The sequence below is a fragment of the Pelophylax lessonae genome (assembly GCF_965119305.1).
Source record: "Pelophylax lessonae genome assembly, chromosome: 1".
NCBI lineage: Eukaryota > Metazoa > Chordata > Amphibia > Anura > Ranidae > Pelophylax > Pelophylax lessonae.
This window is the reverse complement of record NC_138768.1, coordinates 166,180,689-166,200,905: the sequence shown is the minus strand read 5'-3', so window position 1 is coordinate 166,200,905 and position 20,217 is coordinate 166,180,689. Positions and strand designations below refer to the sequence as shown.

General features: G+C 40.0%; 1 protein-coding gene and 1 pseudogene across 3 annotated transcripts in view; both read right to left on the bottom strand.

Moving 5' to 3' along the window:
- The window catches only part of LOC309543689, a 28,717-nt pseudogene extending 21,791 nt beyond the window's left edge, over positions 1-6,926 (bottom strand). Inside the window, exons 1-2 of the transcript in view lie at positions 6,901-6,926; positions 237-1,679 (exon numbers count right to left, since the gene is read on the bottom strand). The product of the transcript in view is annotated as an uncharacterized misc_RNA (transcript). The remainder of the gene's footprint in view (positions 1-236; positions 1,680-6,900) is intronic.
- RGMB (repulsive guidance molecule BMP co-receptor b) overlaps positions 1-19,790 on the bottom strand; it is a 127,609-nt gene extending 107,819 nt beyond the window's left edge. Inside the window, exon 1 of one of the 2 annotated variants that reach the window (XM_082243070.1) lies at positions 19,663-19,790. Coding sequence is in view for 1 of the 2 variants with exons in the window: in XM_082243069.1 (XP_082099195.1) it covers positions 9,052-9,053 (2 nt within the window). In the remaining variant the exon portion in view is untranslated. Of the gene's footprint in view, positions 1-9,051; positions 9,087-19,662 lie in introns of those variants that run through there. The other variant, XM_082243069.1, reaches the window with a different exon arrangement.
- Positions 19,791-20,217: the final 427 nt, after the last annotated feature.

Sequence of the window (20,217 nt, the reverse complement as noted above, 5' to 3'; positions counted from 1 at the left end):
TCCTTGAAATGACAGCCGAGCGGCTTCTCAGCCACATTGGTTGTCGTTACAAGACAGCCGACCGTCGGCTATGGACGCTGGTAGCGGGGTGATTCCTCTAGTTGCAGGCATCACTCCCGTACAAGCACTTTCCTGAAATATCGGCAATATTGGTCACCTTGGTTGATTTTCCTTGCATGTCCCCCCAGGGCTGTGGAGTCGGTAGATAAATGTTCCGACTCCTCAGTTTTTTGTACTTCCGACTCTGACTCCCAGACTCCGACTCCTCTGTATTAATATGTATTAATCTTTCGACACTGACTTGGGTGGGTGGCATTGCAGTAACTATTCTGGCCACATCACTAACGATCTCTGGATAAACAAGAATGGCTTCTTCAACAGTAAGTTTTGATGAGCGATCATACTTTTCAACTTCTTTTAGTGCTTTATAAAAATCCTGTTGGAATTTTTTTATTTGGACATTTACTGGTTCTGTAACGCTTATGCGACTTCGCTTTCCTTTAGCAACTTCCATTTTGTCTAAGAAGGAATCAAAGTCTAATTCTTCGTTTGAAGAAGATGATCCTGAGTTACCACTATTGCTTAAAAGAACTTCATCCTGTGGATGTATTTCAGGTCGTAATCCCTTCATGCGAACTGCTACATCATAGAGGGCTTTTTTCCCTGTAGCAGTCTGTTCACTGTTCAACAAAAGTCGGCTCATTGGGTCGACATAAATAGCCGCTAACAAGATTTAATTTTCCAGCAAAAGACTCTCTCTTTTCATCATTGAAGATGCAATGCCCTCAGCTATTAACCCTCCATTTTTGTTCAGGCGATATAACAGGCTCTTCCATTCCAAGAGGAATTTACCCGGGGTTAGATCGTCACATTGCAACCTCTTGGTGACGGGGTGAGAAAGAAGGTTCTCCAGGTCTTTTGTTTGTGTCCACTGGCCTTCAGTTAATGCAAGATTTTCATTGTCCATTTCTTCTATGAAGTCTTTAAGTTCAAGCAAACGCTTCACCATTAAATAAGTGCTTCCCCAGCGAGTTGTTTGATCCAAAATGGCTCCTTTTCCTGCACATCTTTTCAAAATTGCATCTGTTTTCGGGGCCCTGGCTGCAACATTTACTTGCCGTAATTTGCCAATTAGTGTAGCTGCATGGCGATCTTTTAATCCATTTCTTATGGCAAGTTGCAGTGTATGAACAGCACATCGCATATGATGAATAGTAGCAAGCTTCAATGCTTCTTCAACAAAGTTGTCTAAAAAAATGTCAGCATTCTCTTCAGTTTCTAAACTTTCTCCAATACTTGCAGAGCTGTCTTCCTCTAACTCTAATATCTGTTTGTTACCTTCTTCATCTGCGTTCATCTTCTCAATTGTGCTCAACATGTTAGAAGCGTTATCTGTCACTGCACACAAAATCTGTTCCTTTGTAATTTGAAAATCTTCTATAACACCCTCCACTAACTTCTGAAGGTAATCACTGGTGTGATGTGCCTGAGTGTCCTTTAATCCGAGGGTCCGTGTTATTGTTTTGTTATTTTCATCCACAAATCTAACATTAATAGCAAAATAATTGACTCTGTGACGTGTGCATGCATCCATTTTAAGGAAGACAAAATGTCCTTTCAGAACTTTCTGTAGTTCTTCCTTTTTACATTTGGCCTCCTCAATTATAAGTTTCCTTATACTAAGTCATTAATTATAACATTTTGTGAATTGGGACATTTAAACTTGCTTTTTTTTTAATTCCAATCTAAATTTAGTAGGAGTAGGAGTCGGAGTCGGTGCATTGTTTGCCGACTCCGACTCCAGGTACCCAAAATTTCCTCCGACTCCGACTCCTTGACTCCGACTCCACAGCCCTGTGTCCCCCTCAGATCTACAGTGACTGCACTTCCAAGTGCACTTGTAGTGCAGAGTGGATTTGCCTTTATTAAATCTCCCCCAAACTGACCCACTAACATTGATTACCCACCAACAATGTAACCCACTAACATTGTCTACCAACCAACAATGTGACCCACTAACATTGACTACCAACCAACGATGGGACACACTAACATTGATTACCCACCAACAACGTGACCCACTAACATTGATTACCCACCAACAATGTGACCCACTAACATTGATTACCAACCAACAATGTGACCCACTAACATTGATTACCCACCAACAATGTGACCCACTAACATTGATTACCCACCAACAATGTGACCCACTAACATTGATTACCCACCAACAATGTGACCCACTAACATTGACTACCAACCAACATTGTAACCCACTAATATTGATTACTCACCAACAATGTGACCCACTAACATTGATTACTCACCTAATATGTGACCCACTTACATTGATTACCCACCAACAATGTGACCCACTAACATTGATTACCCACCAACAACGTGACCCACTAACATTGACTACCAACCAACATTGTGACCCACTAATATTGATTACTCACCAACAATGTGACCCACTAACATTGACTACCAACCAACAATGTGACCCACTAACATTGATTACCCTCCAACAATGCGACCCACTAACATTGACTACCAACCAACATTGTGACCCACTAATATTGATTACTCACCAACAATGTGACCCACTAACATTGATTACTCACCAACAATGTGACCCACTAATATTGACTACCAACCAACAATGTGACCCACTAACATTGATTACCCTCCAACAATGTGACCCACTAACATTGATTACCCACCAACAATGTTACCCACTAACATTGATTACCCACCAGCAATGTGACCCACTAACATTGATTACCCACCAACAATGTGACCCACTAACATTGATTACCCACCAACAATGTTACCCACTAACATTGATTACCCACCAGCAATGTGACCCACTAACATTGATTACCCACCAACAATGTGACCCACTAACACTGATTACCCACCAACAATGTGACCCACTAACATTGATTACCCACTAACACTGATTACCCACCAACAATGTGAACCACTAACATTGATTACCCACTAACAAAAATTTTACCCACTAACATAGAATGCAAAAAACACAAAAAACACTTGACTGTGATGTTCTTTCATTCTCTCGCCTACTCTATAAAAAATGAAATCTGGGATTGCATTGGTTGATATGATAAATAAAGACTAAATAAGCTATAAAGAAACATGGGCGCACAAAATAGAGAAGTATGAATAAAGGAGACATGCAAAGGCACAAGAAATTAACACAGAGCCAAGAAAGCAGATGAAAAAAGGACAGCGAGGAACAGATAAAGAACCACATCAGGTGGATGAAAGGGGGAGCAAGAATAGAGAAGAGAAGAAGGAAACAAGAGACGCTGGGGATGCAACAGGAAAGAAGAGAGGCAAGCAGCAGAATAGATTATGGGGGAGGGAAGGAAAAGATCAAAGAAAAATGATAAAGAAGTTAGAAAATACAAATTGGCTTACTTAATAAGGTAGTGCAGGAAAAAAAAAACATGAAAATGAGCAGTCTTTTCCCAAAATATACCAGCAGGCTTCACTTAAAGGTTAACTCCACTTTTGTGGGGGAAAAAATAGCGAATTAAGAAAAAACAATATAGCGTAGACATTTGCGACACAAATCATATTGTTATTGCACGTTATTAAAAATTACCTTTCCTTCTCAATTTGAAGCCACTGTAATTTTCTGAAAATACAATGCAATATGGCTACCTGGAGTTGTTCTGTACACAGAATGTGTACTAACCACACCCCCAGAAACATAATTTCCTGCTTGTGTGATTGGCTCACTAATTTTCCCCGAAGTTTAAACTAAGATACAGGTCAGATTTCTGGCATCCCCTGCAACAAAAATATCATTTTTGGTGAGATACTACCAATAGGAACACGTCTAAAGGGATGAAGGCCCAGCAGCTTCCCTCATTAGAGCCCTGCAGCTGCCACAGCTGAATGATAATTATAAAACCACTCCCATTAGGCCCACTCAGCACAGGGGCACAGAAGAGCACACAGGGATTTCTCCAGAATAACAAAGGGTAGGAATCTGCAACAAAGTTTGTTATAATCCTTGCAATGTACAGAGATCACCAAAAGGGGAATTTTTTTTTCTCAACAAAAGTTACTCTTTAAAGTGTTACTAAACCCAGGACCCTGCATTCACTATATCTGGTCTTCCGCAGTACACAGAACATGGAAATGCAACAGTTTTAGTAAATATAAACTGCTAAATACCTTTTCTTATCAGCAGTATATAACAGTCTCGTAACTTCTACCAGTGCCTCGTTAAAGCTTGTAGGAGGAGTTTTCATTTTCCCCTGATTGTCCTATGAGGCTGCAGGACCCCTGACCCTCTGTCTGGATAGTGCTAATTGACCCTGTGCTGATCACATGAACATTTTAGCACTACACACCAAACTGAGCATGTGCAGCTTACCCCCAAGGCTCTGTGCTATCAGGAGATGGATTGGGAACAGTAAAAGAAGGGGAGAATCACAGAAGACAGCATCAAACAGCCTTTTTACACAATGTGGAGGATTAACCCCTTTGGTTCCATAGTGAGTATAACAAGCATGCTTTACTGTATATACAGACTGATTTTACTGTTGTATGTTTAGTAACACTTTAAAGAAACTATGTTGCCAGACCATTCATTTCAGCAACAATCTTCCCATAATATTTATGTGCATGTACATTTTTTTAGGCATGCTTTATATCTGTAAAAGTCTTCCTTTTCTAGACATCCAAAAGCCTCAGGATTGATGATGGGCCAACATCTTGGATTTAATGTCAGCAGCCCCAGCAGACTCAAAGCCGTCATTTAAATTACACTCTATAGCAGGAGTAGGCAACCTTGTCACACTACAGCCACAGACCCAGCTCTCAGTGGCAGAGGCATGATAGGAATGGTAGCTTCACCACAGCTAGAGGGCTGAGGTTGCCTACCCCTGCATAATATTCCCCTCCCCTCCTCCCCTGGCAGCTACAAAAAAAGTGTAAAGAATGTAGGGAGGGGAGGGGCAGAGGAGCTGGGCCAGCCCAGAGAGCAATTAGACAGTCCTAGAAGAGAAAAGAACTATGACTTGCACGAGGGAGGGGATGTGCTGAGGAATTGAATCTTCCTGGATTCAGCTATGCTAGAATGTTTATTGAAAGGAAAACACTGCAATTAAGCATTTAAAATACTTGATTTTTCTGTGCTTTTCAAATGATCTTGTACGGTAAATTCACCCACTGACCCACTTATGCTCACTTTCTCCACACTCCCTGGCATTCAGTGGTTGATTTACTAAAGGCAAATAGACTGTGCACTTTGCAAAGTGCAGTTGCCCTCTGCAAGAGCAGTTGCTCCAGAGCTTAGTAGATGAGGTAAAGGTTCACTTTGCAAAGAAAACCCAATCACGTGCAGGGAAAATTAAAAAAAAAAATAAAAAGCATTTTTGTTTGCACATGATTGGATGATAGAAGTCAGCAAAGCTCCTGCTCATTTACTAAGCTCTGGTGCTACTGCACTTTACAAACTGCACAGTCTATTTGCCTTTAGTAAATCAATCCCAGTGTTTCTTCTTCGCAGATGGGAGTCAAATACTATGTGAGTTCCATGTCAGATGGAGTCAGACCTAAAACAAGTTTGATGACATTGCACTCGTCCTCAGGTGAAATGTTTGGGTTTGGGAAGTTGTATTCTCTTTAATACCCCAAAGGACCAGAAATCTGAGACACCTCCAGAGGAGCAGCTGGGGGGAGAGCACAGATAAGGTAAGTATATGTGGGTCAGGGAATGGGCTACCAAGAGACTTTTTACCTGACCCGAATGGCTGTACAATTACCCCACATCGGGATTTTTTAGGGCATATAACAAGAGCCAATTTAAAAAATACACATTTTATTACAAGTATTTCCATAGGATTCACAATGTACAAACATTTAAAACCAATGCGGTAAAGCTCTTAGTTGTACCACCATAGTTTGTTGTGACTGTAAGTGCCAGAGACAAACAACTAACGCGTTTCAGAAATTCAAGGTTTATCTTCCTTCATCAGGGGTATTGAACTATAGGTTACAATCATTCGATTGGAGGTGTACACTGAAGATACCGCATAGATAAAAGAAACTGTAATTCTGATCATTGACTGCACCATGCACCTGCAGATTTCCCCCAGGGATAGCCCACAGTCTGGGAGTGTGTCCGAACCGCAAGGGTACAAAAAGAAAGGGTCCCGGTTCTCTAGATCTTCCAAGCCGTCATCAGTGGGAGGACAGGTGTAACCCACTTGTTATGGGTGGACATTGGTGTTGCCTGCCTGCTATGGGATGACCATAAAAAACATAAATGACCATAGCTGGTTCAATTGGTCAGGACAGAGAGCATAGCAGTGCTGTGATCTTCTATCAGCAGTGCTGATGTTCCTCTCCACAGTCAGTTTGACAAGTGTCAAACTGACGTGACACAGTGTCAAACTGACTGCGGAGAGGAAAGTCAGCACTGCTGATAGAAGATCACAGCACTGCTACGCTCTCTATCTTGACCAATTGAACCAGCTATGGTCATCCCATAGTAGGCATGCAACACCAATGTCCACCCATAACAAGTGAGATATACCTGTCCTCCCGCTGATGACGGCTTGGAAGATCTAGAGATCCGGGACCCTTTCATTTGTACTCTTGTGGTTTGGACACACTCTGGGACTGTGGGCTATCACTGGGGGGAATCTGCAGGGTGCATGGTGCAGTCAATAATCAGCATTACAGTTTCTTTTATCTATGCTTTTTCTTCAGTGTACATCTCTAATTGAATGATTGTAACCTATAGTTCAATACACCTGATGCAGGAAGATAAACCTTGAATTTCTGAAACGCGTTGGGTGTTTGTCTGGCACTTACAGTCACAACAAATTATGGTGGTACAACTAAGAGCTTTACCCCATTGGTTTTAAATGTTTGTACATTGTGAATCCTATGCAAATACTTGTAATAAAATTTTAATTTTTTAAATTGACTCTTGTTATATGCCCTAAAAAATCCCATTGTCGGGTAATTGTACAGCCATTCTTGTAGTCAGGGGTGTGGGCACTCCGTCCACATTTCAGCAGATGTTTAGTAAACTTTAACCTGACCCTGTCCAAAACCAACAGCAATACTCTTTAAAAGAAAGAGCTTTATTCTTTTCCGATCAAGTGGGCAATGTGTGTTAAATTTTCACTCTCTTGTGGTACCACTATTATCCAGCATTTCCAGGTGTGTCAGATTCTATGTCTCCTGCTGCCCGCTGTGGTTTCGCCCACCAATATCTACATCACCACTGTTACCTGGAGTGATGTAGGGGTTTGTGGAAGGAACCACATAATCCATCAGGGGACACATCATAGGACACATCGGGAAGTGTCAGATTGTAGCGGCTCCCCTGGAGCTTCTCAAAAGTGCGAAGGTTCAACCAAAGAGATATGTAAAAAGCTTCTTCTTATACCAGGCATTGCTATTGGAAGACTTACTTACAGGGACACTTTATGTGTACTCAGATTAGTTGAATACTGCAGGTTATATCATACCTCCCAACTTTTTGAGATGGGAATGAGGGACACCTATTAGCAAAAGTATGTAGGCATAGGACACACCCTCTGTCATGCACTCTTAACCTCCCTGGCGGTATGATTCTTTTGGATTTTAGGTGCTGAAAGCGGTGCCATTATTTTGCATGTAATTCTTGTGAATGAGCAGCCCAAACCAACTGTATACATTATATATATATTATATATATATATATATATATATGTTTGTATATGTGTATGTGTGTGTATATATATCTATATATCTATATATATACATACTGTATATATATATATATATATATATATATATATATATATATATATATATACGTATATATATATATATATATATATATATATATACACGTATATATATATATATATATATATATATATATATATATATATATACATAAAAAGTACAGTAAAACTGCAGGAAAGGGCACTGGGGCGGCAAACGAATGTGATTTTTTTTTATTTTGCAATGTATCAGTGTGTTTGGTGTGTTTTACATTTGAATTTGCCGCCGGTTCCACCCCCCTGCGAACGTCACGTCGCAGGAGACGGAAGCCGGGGCACGGAGAGGATCGGGAGGAAGATCCGCCGCGAGACACCTCTGGGACACATTGCTGGATCCTGGTGACAAGGTAAGTAACCCTGCTTACAGGATCCAGCGATGCTTCTGGCGGTACCCCGAGTGTGGCTTGGGGTTACCGCTTTTGGCTCTGAAATGTAACCCCGAGCCACGGTCGGGAATACCGCTAAGAAGGTTAATGGAGAATTAAACAAAAAAAAAAAATTAGTTAAGCCCACAAGTGCTTTTTTTTTGCCTTTATATTGGCTTTCGAAATATAAAAATGCAGCAATTTAGAAACTGGACGAAAGGTTTAGCACTGGGAAACACTTTTTGAAAGATAAATAGTGCATTTTATATACAACTATATAGATCAGACCAAAATGAGGGACAAATGAGGAGGAAAGAGGGACAGAGGGACTTTGTTCCAAATCCGGGACAGTTCCTCAAAATCAGAGACAGCCCCTCAAAATCAGAGACAGTTCCTCAAAATCAGGGACAGTCCCTCAAAATCAGAGACAGTTCCTCAAAATCAGGGACAGTCCCTCAAAATCAGGGACAGTCCCTCAAAATCAGAGACTGTCCCTCAAAATTAGGGACAGTCCCTCAAAATCAGGGACAGTCCCTCAAAATCAGAGACAGTCCCTCAAAATCAGGGACAGTCCCTCAAAATCAGAGACAGTCAGTCAAAATCAGGGACAGTCCCTCAAAATCAGAGACAGTCCCTCAAAATCAGGGACAGTCCCTCAAAATCAGGGACAGTCCCTCAAAGTCAGAGACAGTTGGGAGCCATGTTATAGTATCCAGACATCATCATTGCTCTTTGCATTACACTTCTAAATAAGAATTAAAATGTATAAAGAAATAACACGTGGGTAGGTTAAGAAGGGGAAAAGGTGGCTACGCTTAGAATAGTATTTTTTATTATAACACACAAATAGCTCTACTTACATATCCAGTCAGTGGGTCATGTCAGTCTTCAGGCTGTAAAACATTACAAGGAGTGTTGATACCATGATGGTTTAATGCACATAATGCCCTATAGATTGTAAGCTTGCAGGATCCACCTCATTATCCGATTCTACATGCACATTAGCACCAGAATTTGACTTAGAATTCTATTTTCTTACTGTGCACATCTAGGGGGAGCATTGACAGGTTATAAATAAATAATCACAATATTAGCAATCAAAGGACTGGAAAGTTGCATCTGCAGAACAGGTCCACGGTGTTCCATGCCTTTTATTGCTATAGGTAACCTGCTAATCTGCACACGGCCTCCAGCCCTAAAACACTTTCAGCTCCCCATTAGTCAATGCACTCAGGAAAGCTTTACAGTGAAAATACTTAGTCAATAATGTCTTTTCAAGGTGAAGTAATGTAAAGTCAATTACCAACAGGACCAAATGCTTTTTGGCCCCAATGATCTTTAGTTGTCCCAATAGTGGTTCAAACACAGATGTACTTTCCCTGTGAAGTCACGCACACCAGTTTTAGGAAACACTTCTATGACTTCCAGGTTTATTAGAATATACAGGGACTTACATTTACACACTTAATCAAGTTTTATCTGTAAACAGGGTGCAAAAAGAATATATTTTTATTCAAATATGAATTCTATACAGAAAACTTGAAACATGCCTTTAAACGGTAACTAAACCTTATAGACAGGCAGCTTTATTTAAAGAGCTCTAATTTTCACTTTAAAAGGAAAGAACAACTACATTAAAGGGGATATCTGGATGTGTTCATTGTGTTTAAGCAGTACTCTGAAAGTGTATCTTGTCTGGAATTCCTCCTAAAAAATAGAAGTGCACTTCCTGGTCTGTGAGTGTGCCTAGGCACTCCTGTTTCTTCAACCTCATAGCTGTATAGCTGCAGTATGAGATCTAAAACACTGTGCCTCAGCCCGCCAGTCTAAAGATATATGTTAATAATGTCATAACTGTGCTGTCCATTGTTATCATGGCTGGAAGCTCTGGCATGATTAAAGTGATTGTAAATGTAAAAAAAACCCATTCAGTTTCAAATAGAAATGAAGGGCAAAACATTTTTGTATAGATTAAAAAAAACAAAACAAAAAAAAAAACATTATAAATACCTTTTTTCCCATTTTTTAAATGATCACATTCCCTCTGTTCTCAGCTCCATAAGAGCTGGAGGAAGGAGAAGCAGCAGCACACTGAACTTCCCAGTGAATGGCTGGGCAACAGGGGCATGTCAGGACAAGTCTGATCATTGGAGGAGAGTAGACAGAGTTCTCAGCATAGCTAGAGAACTGACCACTGTGTGGTCTCTTGCTTAGTGTAGTCAGTTTATAATAGGAAAGCAAGAGGACTAGCAGGCACACCAGGGATTTAACATAAAGGAAGCATTCAAAGAGATTAGGATACTTTCTCACATGGTACAGCAGGCACATATCAGGAATATGAAATGTTGGGGTAAGAAATTATTTAGGTAAAACCCTGCCTCAATATAGAAACTCAGTGCAGAATAAGGCATAGTAGGTCAGTAGTGGGGGGGGGGGGGGGGGTTGGGGGAGGAACTGTGGCAGGAAAACATAGACAACACTGGTGATTGGTCCTTTGCCCTCTGCCTGGTGCAACTTCCAGAGTTCTGTTCCAAATGGCATTTCTCTTTACATGCTATATAACAGAATGTTCATACTCACAAAGCCACTAAAGCATTTGTTTTGTGTAGAGTGAAATTTAACTGGTTGATCTTGCCTTCAGCTGTCCCTCCCATCTTCTTTGTGGCCCCACTGCAGCCTGAGATTGTGTAGACCAGCTGGTGTCCTCTACGGAGCATGCTCATCTTATAGTTCTCTTCTAAGCCATTCATTTCCTATTTTTTCTTATCTGTGCAACCCACATGACTACAAGTCACACATGTGGGTGTATACAAAGTGGTTAATGACACTGCCCTCTCTCCCTTCTCCTCCATGTCCTCCTACTGCTAAACAATATTGGGGCAGCTAATGCTAAGTTTTAATATAAATCAGTATTAAATATATTAAATGTAAATGCTAATACCTTTAAAGTAAAAAAGAGCCTTGGATGCAGATGCCAGTTTCAATAATCTTTCACTCACATCATATTAATGCCCAACAAATACACATTTGACTTTCTATAATGAGTTATAGGGAGCTGTAAAACAGTTATTTATAATTTAATTTAAATTGCTCATCTGTTTTTTTAGTCATATGACATAAGCCCCGGTTCACACTAGGGCGACCTGTGAGGCGACCTGGTCGCCTCACAGGTCGCCGCAGGTCGCCTCCCATAGGAAAGCTGCGGACCCGTTCTAATAGGAGCGACACAAGTCGCTCCGACCTAGAAAAAGGGTCCGGAGCTTCTTTGGGGCGACCAGGAGGCGACCGCCATAGACTTCAATGTTATGAAGTCTGTGGCGGCCGCTCCGAGGTCGCGGCGCGCTGCTCGCACCGCGATCTCGGAGGTCGCCCCTGAAAGTAGCTTTGCTCCTATGTGAACCGGCGCTAAGCAGAGTAGCAGAAGTCTATTCCCAAAGATACTTCACTGCAGATGCCAAAGAACAGGAAGATCATGTGACCACACAACAGTGCTGCAGGAATAAGGTACTTAGAGAATGAAATAATATAGCATATATCGGGCCACTATATATATATTTATATATATAAATCTATATCTATATATAGATATAGATTTGTAAATATCTATATATATAGATATATATTATATATATATATATGTATCTATATCTATATCTATATCTATCTATCTATATATATATATATATATATATATATATATTTACAAATCTATATCTAGATATATATATATAGATCTATATATATAAATATATATATAGTGGCCCGATATATGCTGCCATATAAATATATATATAGTGGCCCGATATATGCTGCCTGGCCAAAAAAAAGTCACATACTATAATATTTTGTTGGCTTTGATTATGGCACGCATTCGGCGTGGCATTGTTTCGATAAGCTTCTGCAATGTCACAAAATTTATTTCCATCCAGTGTTGCATTCATTTTTCACCAAGATCTTGTATTGATGATCGGAGAGTCTGACCACTGCGCAAAGCCTTCTCCAGCACATCCCAATGGGGTTAAGTTCTGGACTCTGTGGTGGCCAATCCATGTGTAAAAATGATGTTTCATGCTCCCTGAACCACTCTTTCACAATTTGAGCCCGATGAATCCTGGCATTGTCATCTTGGAATATGCCCGTGCCATCAGGGAAGAAAAAATCCATTTTGGCCAGGCAGTGTATATGATCTATGTGAATGAACTATAGTAAATAACACTTCTCTGTTTAGTATCACTTTAGGTGCACCACCACATAGCAACCAATCAAAATTCATATTACTAAAATCAAACCATTGGGGTTGATTTACTAAAACTGGAGGGTGCAAAATCTGGTGCATGTGTGCATGGTAGCCAATCAGCTTCTAACTTAAACTTAAGGCCTCTTTCACACATACGCTCCGTTTGTCCGTTTTTCACCCATCCTTTGACGGATGTAAAACAGACATCAGTGCATCTCTATGGAAAAACGTATGACAACGGAAGATCATCCGTTAACATCCGTTTTCATCCGCTTCCGTCAATGTCCGTTTTTTGGAACAGATGAATGCCCTATTTTTCATCCGTCAAAAAAACGGATTGGACGAAAAAGGGATGTAAACAGACAAACGGTCCGTTTTTCATCTGTTTTTGCATTGGTAGTGGATGTTAAAAAAAAAAAACGGATGAAAAATGCATGAAAAACGGATGAAAAAAGGATGAAAAATGCATGAAAAAATGCATTAAAAATGGATGAAAACTGGATGAAAAACAGATAAAAAACGGATGAAAACTGGATGAAAAACGGATGAAAAACATATAAAAAACAGATAAAAAACGGATGAAAAATGGATGAAAAATGGATGGAAAACGGATACATTTTGATGTGACTGAACTGATGAACTGAACGGACCGTATGTGTGAAAGGGGCCTTAAAAAAAACTGGAAGCTGATTGGTTTCTATGCAGAGATGCACTCTCCAGTTTTAGTAAATCTCTCTCTTGTTCACTCTGGGTTATTGCTTTTGGCAATTAGCATATAAATGAAAACATATAAGGTTTTGGGGGCAATTTAATTTGAATTTTATTTTAACATTTTCATATTTTTAAACTGATATTTTTTCTCCATTTTTAAAATATTTTTAAAGATTTGTTTTACAAGTAAACTATTAACACACAATTCACACAGTATTATGGCTTTTCTAAAGAAAAAACAAGTTAGAAACAGTATGCCTTCAGTGCCGGTTCACACTGGTGCGATGCGGGAACCCTATGAATCCACTGCGGGTTCCCGTATTGCACCTGACTCGCAGGCAGTATGCAAACTGCTGGGAGTGTCAATACAAAGTTAATGTAAAACCAGAAAGGAAGCCCGTGCGCTGCCAGAAGGTATTTATAACACAGCAGAAGATGAAAATAAAATAAAAGCAGAGGATGAAAATAAATAGAAAGGTGAAAAAGAATAGGGAAAAAAAGTAGCCAATTCTGTATTTTCACAAAATACCAGATGATCAAGAATGTATAGAGTGAATCGGCGCTATTTTCAAAAACGCTGAGGGATAAATAAATAACATCTGGGTATCATAAATTCATAAGTGCATCAATATATTGAAATAAATAACTACCCAAATTTATGATACCCAGATATTATTTATTTATCCCTCAGCGTTTTGGAAAATAGCGCCGATTCACTCTATACATTCTTGATCATCTGGAATACAAAGTTAATGACATCCCTATTAGTTTGCATATCACAGTGCGAACTGCCAATTCGGATAGGAATCAGATCGCATAGGTGTGAACACCCATGCGATTCGATTCTGGTGCGGACTAAAAAAAGTGTCCTGTATGACTTTGTTCTGAATGAGATGCGAATTCAGCCATACAACCTGTATGGCTGAATTTGCATCGCAAAGACATCACATGTGTTTTGCAGAGCAGTGCGGTGCAAATCACATGCAATGTCTGACATCGCTATAGTGTGAACCGGCACTCGGTCTCCCTCTCTCTAATTGACACCTTTTATGGGAGCTTGCTTTGCACAAGAGGAGGGAATAGGGGAAGGGGATAATTCACTCCTCTAACTCTTTTATTTGTGTTTACACATTTCAACTTGAGCTATTGGACCCTGTAAAAAAGAGTGCTTTCAGCATTTAACATGTAAAGCACCTGAAAAGCTACCCAGAGGGCCACCTGCTTGCAAAAAAAAAAAAAAAAAAAACATGCTTAAAGGGAACTGAGATCTCATGTTGCTATATGTATATAATAAAAAATAGCCTGTTTGCTATTTGCATATTCTTGTATGTCTTGGAAATACAGTTTCTTTGTTCTATATATTTTATATATATATGTTGTACAACTCTCCTAATTTCGGCAAAGCTTTATTATATTAAAAAAACAAAATACTTACCACCATGCATCCCCTTTTAAAACAAGCACTCTTTATTGAATAAGGCCAGTTGTAGTTTAACCACTTGTCAGCCAGGCTAATTCTGACATTTCTCTCATATATGTAAAAATCTGTTTTTTTTTCTATAAAATTACTTAGAACCCCAAAACATTATATGCATATGTTATTTAACAGAACCCCTAGGGAATAAAATGGCAGCCATTGCAATTCTTTATGTCACATGGTATTTGTGCAGCAGTTTTTCAAATGCGTTTTTTTTTGGACAAATAAAACACTTTCTTCAATTAAAAGAAGAATAAAAAAAGAAAATGCAATATTTAAAGTAATTTTTTGTATACAGTAAACCCCCCTCCATTGCGGGGGTTACGTTCCGGACCCAGCCGCGAAAAGTGAAAATCCGCGAAATAGAAAAACCCTATTAAAATGCATTGTAGGCATGTTTTTTTATCTGTCACTGTACGTGTAAAAGCATTTTAAGGTCTTTAAACACACTTTTAAAACAATAGAAACTCATTTAAACACATAAAAGATACTGAGAGACATAGCAAGAGCTATGGAAAACACAAAAATATTTCATTTTTAATGATTTATATAGTAAAATAACATTACAAAAAAAAACGCAATATACCGGGACCGCAAAAACTGAACCGCGATGGAGCGGGGGTTTACTGTAATGTGAAATAATGTTACGCTGAGTAAATAGATACCTAATGGGTTTTTACAGGTTACAAATTTAAAATTACAGAGGGTTCTTGGGCTAGAATTATTGCTGTCGCTCTAACGTTTGTGGCCACACCTCACATGTGGGGTTTGAACGCTGTTTACATATGCAGGTGCAACCTAAGTATGCATTCTCTCTCTGTGCAAGCCCGAGGGGAAGGGGACGCTTAAAAAAAAAAATGATATTGTTTATTTTATTTTTATTTTTTCATTTTACACTTTCCCCTAATGTTTTAATTTTTTTGATCACTTTTATTCCTATTACAAAGAATATAAACATCCCTTGTAATAGGAATAGGGCATGACATGTCCTCTTTACGGAGAGACCTGGGGTCTATAATTCCCCAGATCTCCCCTGTATGCTGAAAAAAAAAAAATCAATCTCAGGCTTTCCAGCAAAAAATCCGGAAGTGTTTACATCTGCTGATGCCGGAAGTGACATCATGATGCAGCTGCTGGCATCATTCAGCTATCTCCACTCAATGTCCAGGACGTCAAATGATGGCCTACGGTTGGCAAGTGGTTAAATAAAACATCATTAGCAGTTGGCTCTGTGATAAGGTAAATGTTAATATTGCTAGGGGATATATTGATGTACACGGCTGACTTCCTGTCCTTTTTATTCCAGCTTAAGGACACTGCAGTCACTTTCTAGCTGGCCATACACTTGTAGATTTTCAAATGAACATTTGTACAAAAATTCTCAATAGTACATTAGATAACATGACGAATGTCATTCGAATGTTTGAAGTTTGCTGTTTACATTCGACTTTGGAATGGACTTTGGAATGGACTTTGGAATGGACTTTGGAATGGATTTTGGAATGGACTTTCCTATAATAATTCACAACACATTCACTGTTGGAGATCCCTTAGTTTGATTAAAAAAAATCTTCCATCCTGTTCCTTTGAATTTCCCATCGAAAACTATTACAGTTTTGATCCCACTAATGATTAGCAAACCAGACAAACGTTACTAAAACAAAAATTTTCGAACAAAATTCTGCTAGTGTATGACCAGCTTCAGGGCCGGCCCTACCATGGGTCCCACTGGGTCCATTGGACACAGGAAAAACTTGGAGAGGGGCAGCAAATTGACTCCTAATTTCATTCTTGGACCCAGGCAGCACAATGCATTGGGTCAGCTCTTACCAGCTATATAGCCTTTTCCTAGCCTGAAATGGTGATAACCTAAGAAAATACAATCCAAAGGGCTACACAGCAAATCTTATGCAGTTTGAAATATCCAAGCTCTATCATACCTGGTAGAAGTGGATGTGAAGGACTGGGGCAAGGCGTTTTTTTTTTTTTTTTTTCTTGGATGTTATAATATTTTCTTTTTCAATAGCTGTATGTTTGAGCCAATTTATTGCAGTTTTAAAATTTGTAAGTATTTCAGGAGAGAAATATGAGGGTTTTGGATGCAGAGTACTTATATAAAATACTAAATATCTGGCTGGTATACTGATCTACTGGCCTCTGCACTTTCTGACTCAATTACATAGAATAATTAGGCAGATTAAGAAAATCAGAAAAAAGTTTAAAAAATCTATAAACTGGCTATACACGCTTAGATTTGTTTAAAAAAAAAAATCTAAGAGTTTTTTTCTATTGCTGCTAAACAGCGTAAAGTGAAGGTTCATACTGAGGGCGGGTTTGAAATTGCATTAAGTTCAACTGAACTCGTAAGATTTTAAAACGGTGTTCAGAATACCGCTACCTATCAGATTCTGCAACCGGAAGTGACGTTCGGACGAGAACAACTTACTGCGCATGCGCCCTGCGTTCCAACATGGCCGCTATGCGTTCCAATAGGTTTCCTAATGTGACAGAACACGAAGCAGCAGCGTACATCTTCTTACACCCATGCAAGTCTTGAATTTTACATTTATTTTAGCAGTAAACTCACCTTATATACTGAAAGAGACTATTTCACCGCGACCGAGTGAAATAGTCTATTTCACTATATAATCAGTTTGTCGCTGAGCAGTGCAGGGTGTACCAAGATGGCCGTCTCCACCTTCTATCTGCAGGTTTCTCGATAAACTTACTAGAATACAATAATAATAGAAATGTAATACTGTTATTCAGTCTATGAGGTTTGTTTACTGATAAAATAAATGTAAAATTCAAGACTTGCGTGGGTGTAAGAAGACGTCCACCTCTGCTTCCTGTTCTGTCACATTAGGAAACCTATTGGAATGCACAGCGGCCATGTTGGAATGCATGGCGCATGCGCAGTAAGTTGTTCTAGTCCGTACGTCACTTCCGGTTGCAGAATCTGATAGGTAGCTGTATTCTGATAGAACACCGGCATTTTCAGTCTGACTTCAGGGGCGATTTGACAGACATCTGTGTGGGTTTCTGCACAGATGTCTATTGAAATAGCCCCCGAGAAGTCGCCAAAAGTAGTGCAGAAACTACTTTTGGGAATCGGTGCGGCGCCGCAATGTTGGTGTCACACCAATTCGGGTGGTGCCATTGCCGGTATAACGTTAAAAAACCCTACCTCGTGAAAATTCCATACCCTCGTCACTTCCTGTTGACCTACGTCATGGAACAGCTGAGCAGCTTACCAGTGCGCATGCTCAGAGCTCTGGAGGGTAGGGAATTTTCAGGGGTAGTGTTTTGTAACGTTACACCGCATCAGCTGTTGCGCGGGCACATTAAAACATCGCCGCTGGAACATGAAATCATATCTGCTCCTACCCCTGTGACTTCCCTGATCTCGGCTACTAAATGTAAAAGCGGCAGATGTATGAATATATAAATCACGAAGATCTCGTGATTTATATTTTCATAGACCCACCGCCGCTTTTACATTTAGTAGCCGAGATCAGGGAAGTCACAGGGGTAGGAGCGGAGATGATTTCATGTTCCAGCGGAGATGTTTTAATGTACCCGCGGCAACAGCTGATGCGGTGTAACGTTAAAAAACCCTACCCGTGAAAATTCCCTACCCTCCGGAGCAGTGAGCATGCGCACTGGTAAGCTGCTCAGCTGTTCCATGACGTAGGTGCACCGGAAGTGACGAGGGTAGGGATTTTTCACGGAACACCGGCAAAAGGTTCTGATTTGACATGTCAAATTGCATGTCAAATCGACCCAATGTGAACCCGGGCAAATAGATAAATCTCCTGCTGTGGCTATTGTATGCAGACAATCAGTGCCGCCAACTGTCAAAATACCCGAACAGTGCCTGCATCTGATTGGATGCAGGAGCTGTTGAGCCAAACATCTTCCCCCTGGCTACTTTGATTTTTCACATGAAGGAAGTCAGGCGGGAGATTGCCAGCAGGGCCACCCATGGAGGTAATTTCGGCTAATCTTGTCTAGTTCATTAGCTTGATTTGTATCCTTGGCTTGGGGGGCGTGACTCAAAGGGGTTGATTTACCAAGCTGCCATTGCTGATGTTTCCTTCTGAAAGTACTAGCTCCTTGGCTGTCATACTGACATTCTTGCTTCAACACTTTGGGGTTGATTTACTAGAACTGGAGAGTGCAAAATCTGGTGCAGCTCTGCATAGAAACCAATCAGCTTCCAGGATGTATTGCCAAAGCTTAATTGAACAAGCTGAAGTTAGAAGCTGATTGGATACTATGCAGAGCTGCACAAGATTTTGCACTCCCCAGTTTTAGTAAATCAACTCCAAAGTGTTGAAGCAAGAATGTCAGTATGACAGCCAAGGAGCTAGCACTTTCACAAGGAAACATCAGCAATGGCAGCTTGCGTTTATCTTTCATGCTAGCTTTCCTTTAAGACAATAGACTCCACGCAGCTACACAGCAAAGTATTTGAACTTTTCAATGTTTGCGTATTAACGACTGCTTATAGAAGTCGTTTCTTTAGGATTAACGTCTCGTTAAATTAAAAGTTACTTAAAAACGGCGAGTACAGAGAGCGGAGAACTGTTTACCCCATGACAGCTTGTATCGCATGGGCAAACATAACAGCACATACAAAGAAAACAAAGAACTATCTATGGAACTCTTCGTGCTGCACAGAAAATGCCAAGTAAGAGAAGTGCACTGGAAGTCAATGGAACGATTCCCTGTTCTGTAATAACATGGAAATGCTATGCAGCGTGTATTTAAAATATTTGTACATTCAATATTTGCACACAGCCTAGTATGTACAGGGGCCAGGCTGTACAAATATATTCCGATGGATTTTAGTAGACAGGGCAAGCCATTGTTGCATGAATGGCACTTTTGCAATTCTGGCATTTACTTCTGTGCAATGACAGGTGTAGGGATTACAGAAGAATAAATACATTTAAGTACCCCAAGCTCCCCGGTCATCATAATGTTCTACGTCTGGAATAACATGTAAAGAAATAAAAATAAAGAAAAATGTGTGCCACTTACCTAGAGAGAGAGGAGACAGAAGGGGACTTGATGCCTGGATGTTGAGCAGACACAGGTTATAGAGTTGCTTGCCTTGACTGGAGACTTGGATGAGCCTGCACTGGCTCTGCCTGCCTTCCTCTCCTTTTCTTTGTGTGTGTGTTTTATTTCTCAGCTGTAAGAGGAAAATTAAGGTTTTCGTCACAGCAAACAGTGACACACTTACCAGCGTGAAGTGAAGACATGCTGGTTAGGCATTTTGGCATGGGTAGCAAATGCAAGCTGTGACGGAGAGAACAGGACTGAATATATAAAATAGCACTCTACATTATTTACAGACAAAGGAGCTTTTCCATGCACCGTGCTCACAGCTACTGTTCAGAAAACATCATCTGTCCTGCGGATCGAAAGTTTAACAAAAACCTGTAGACACGACTTATCCAACGTGGAGTCACTTTAACCTTGTGCATTATTTTCAACTTTCTATTTTTGTACCATCGAATAGGTTATATGAGAAAAAATATGACCTTACTTTATCGATGCAAATACATCAGGTGACGTTTGTTCATGGATTTT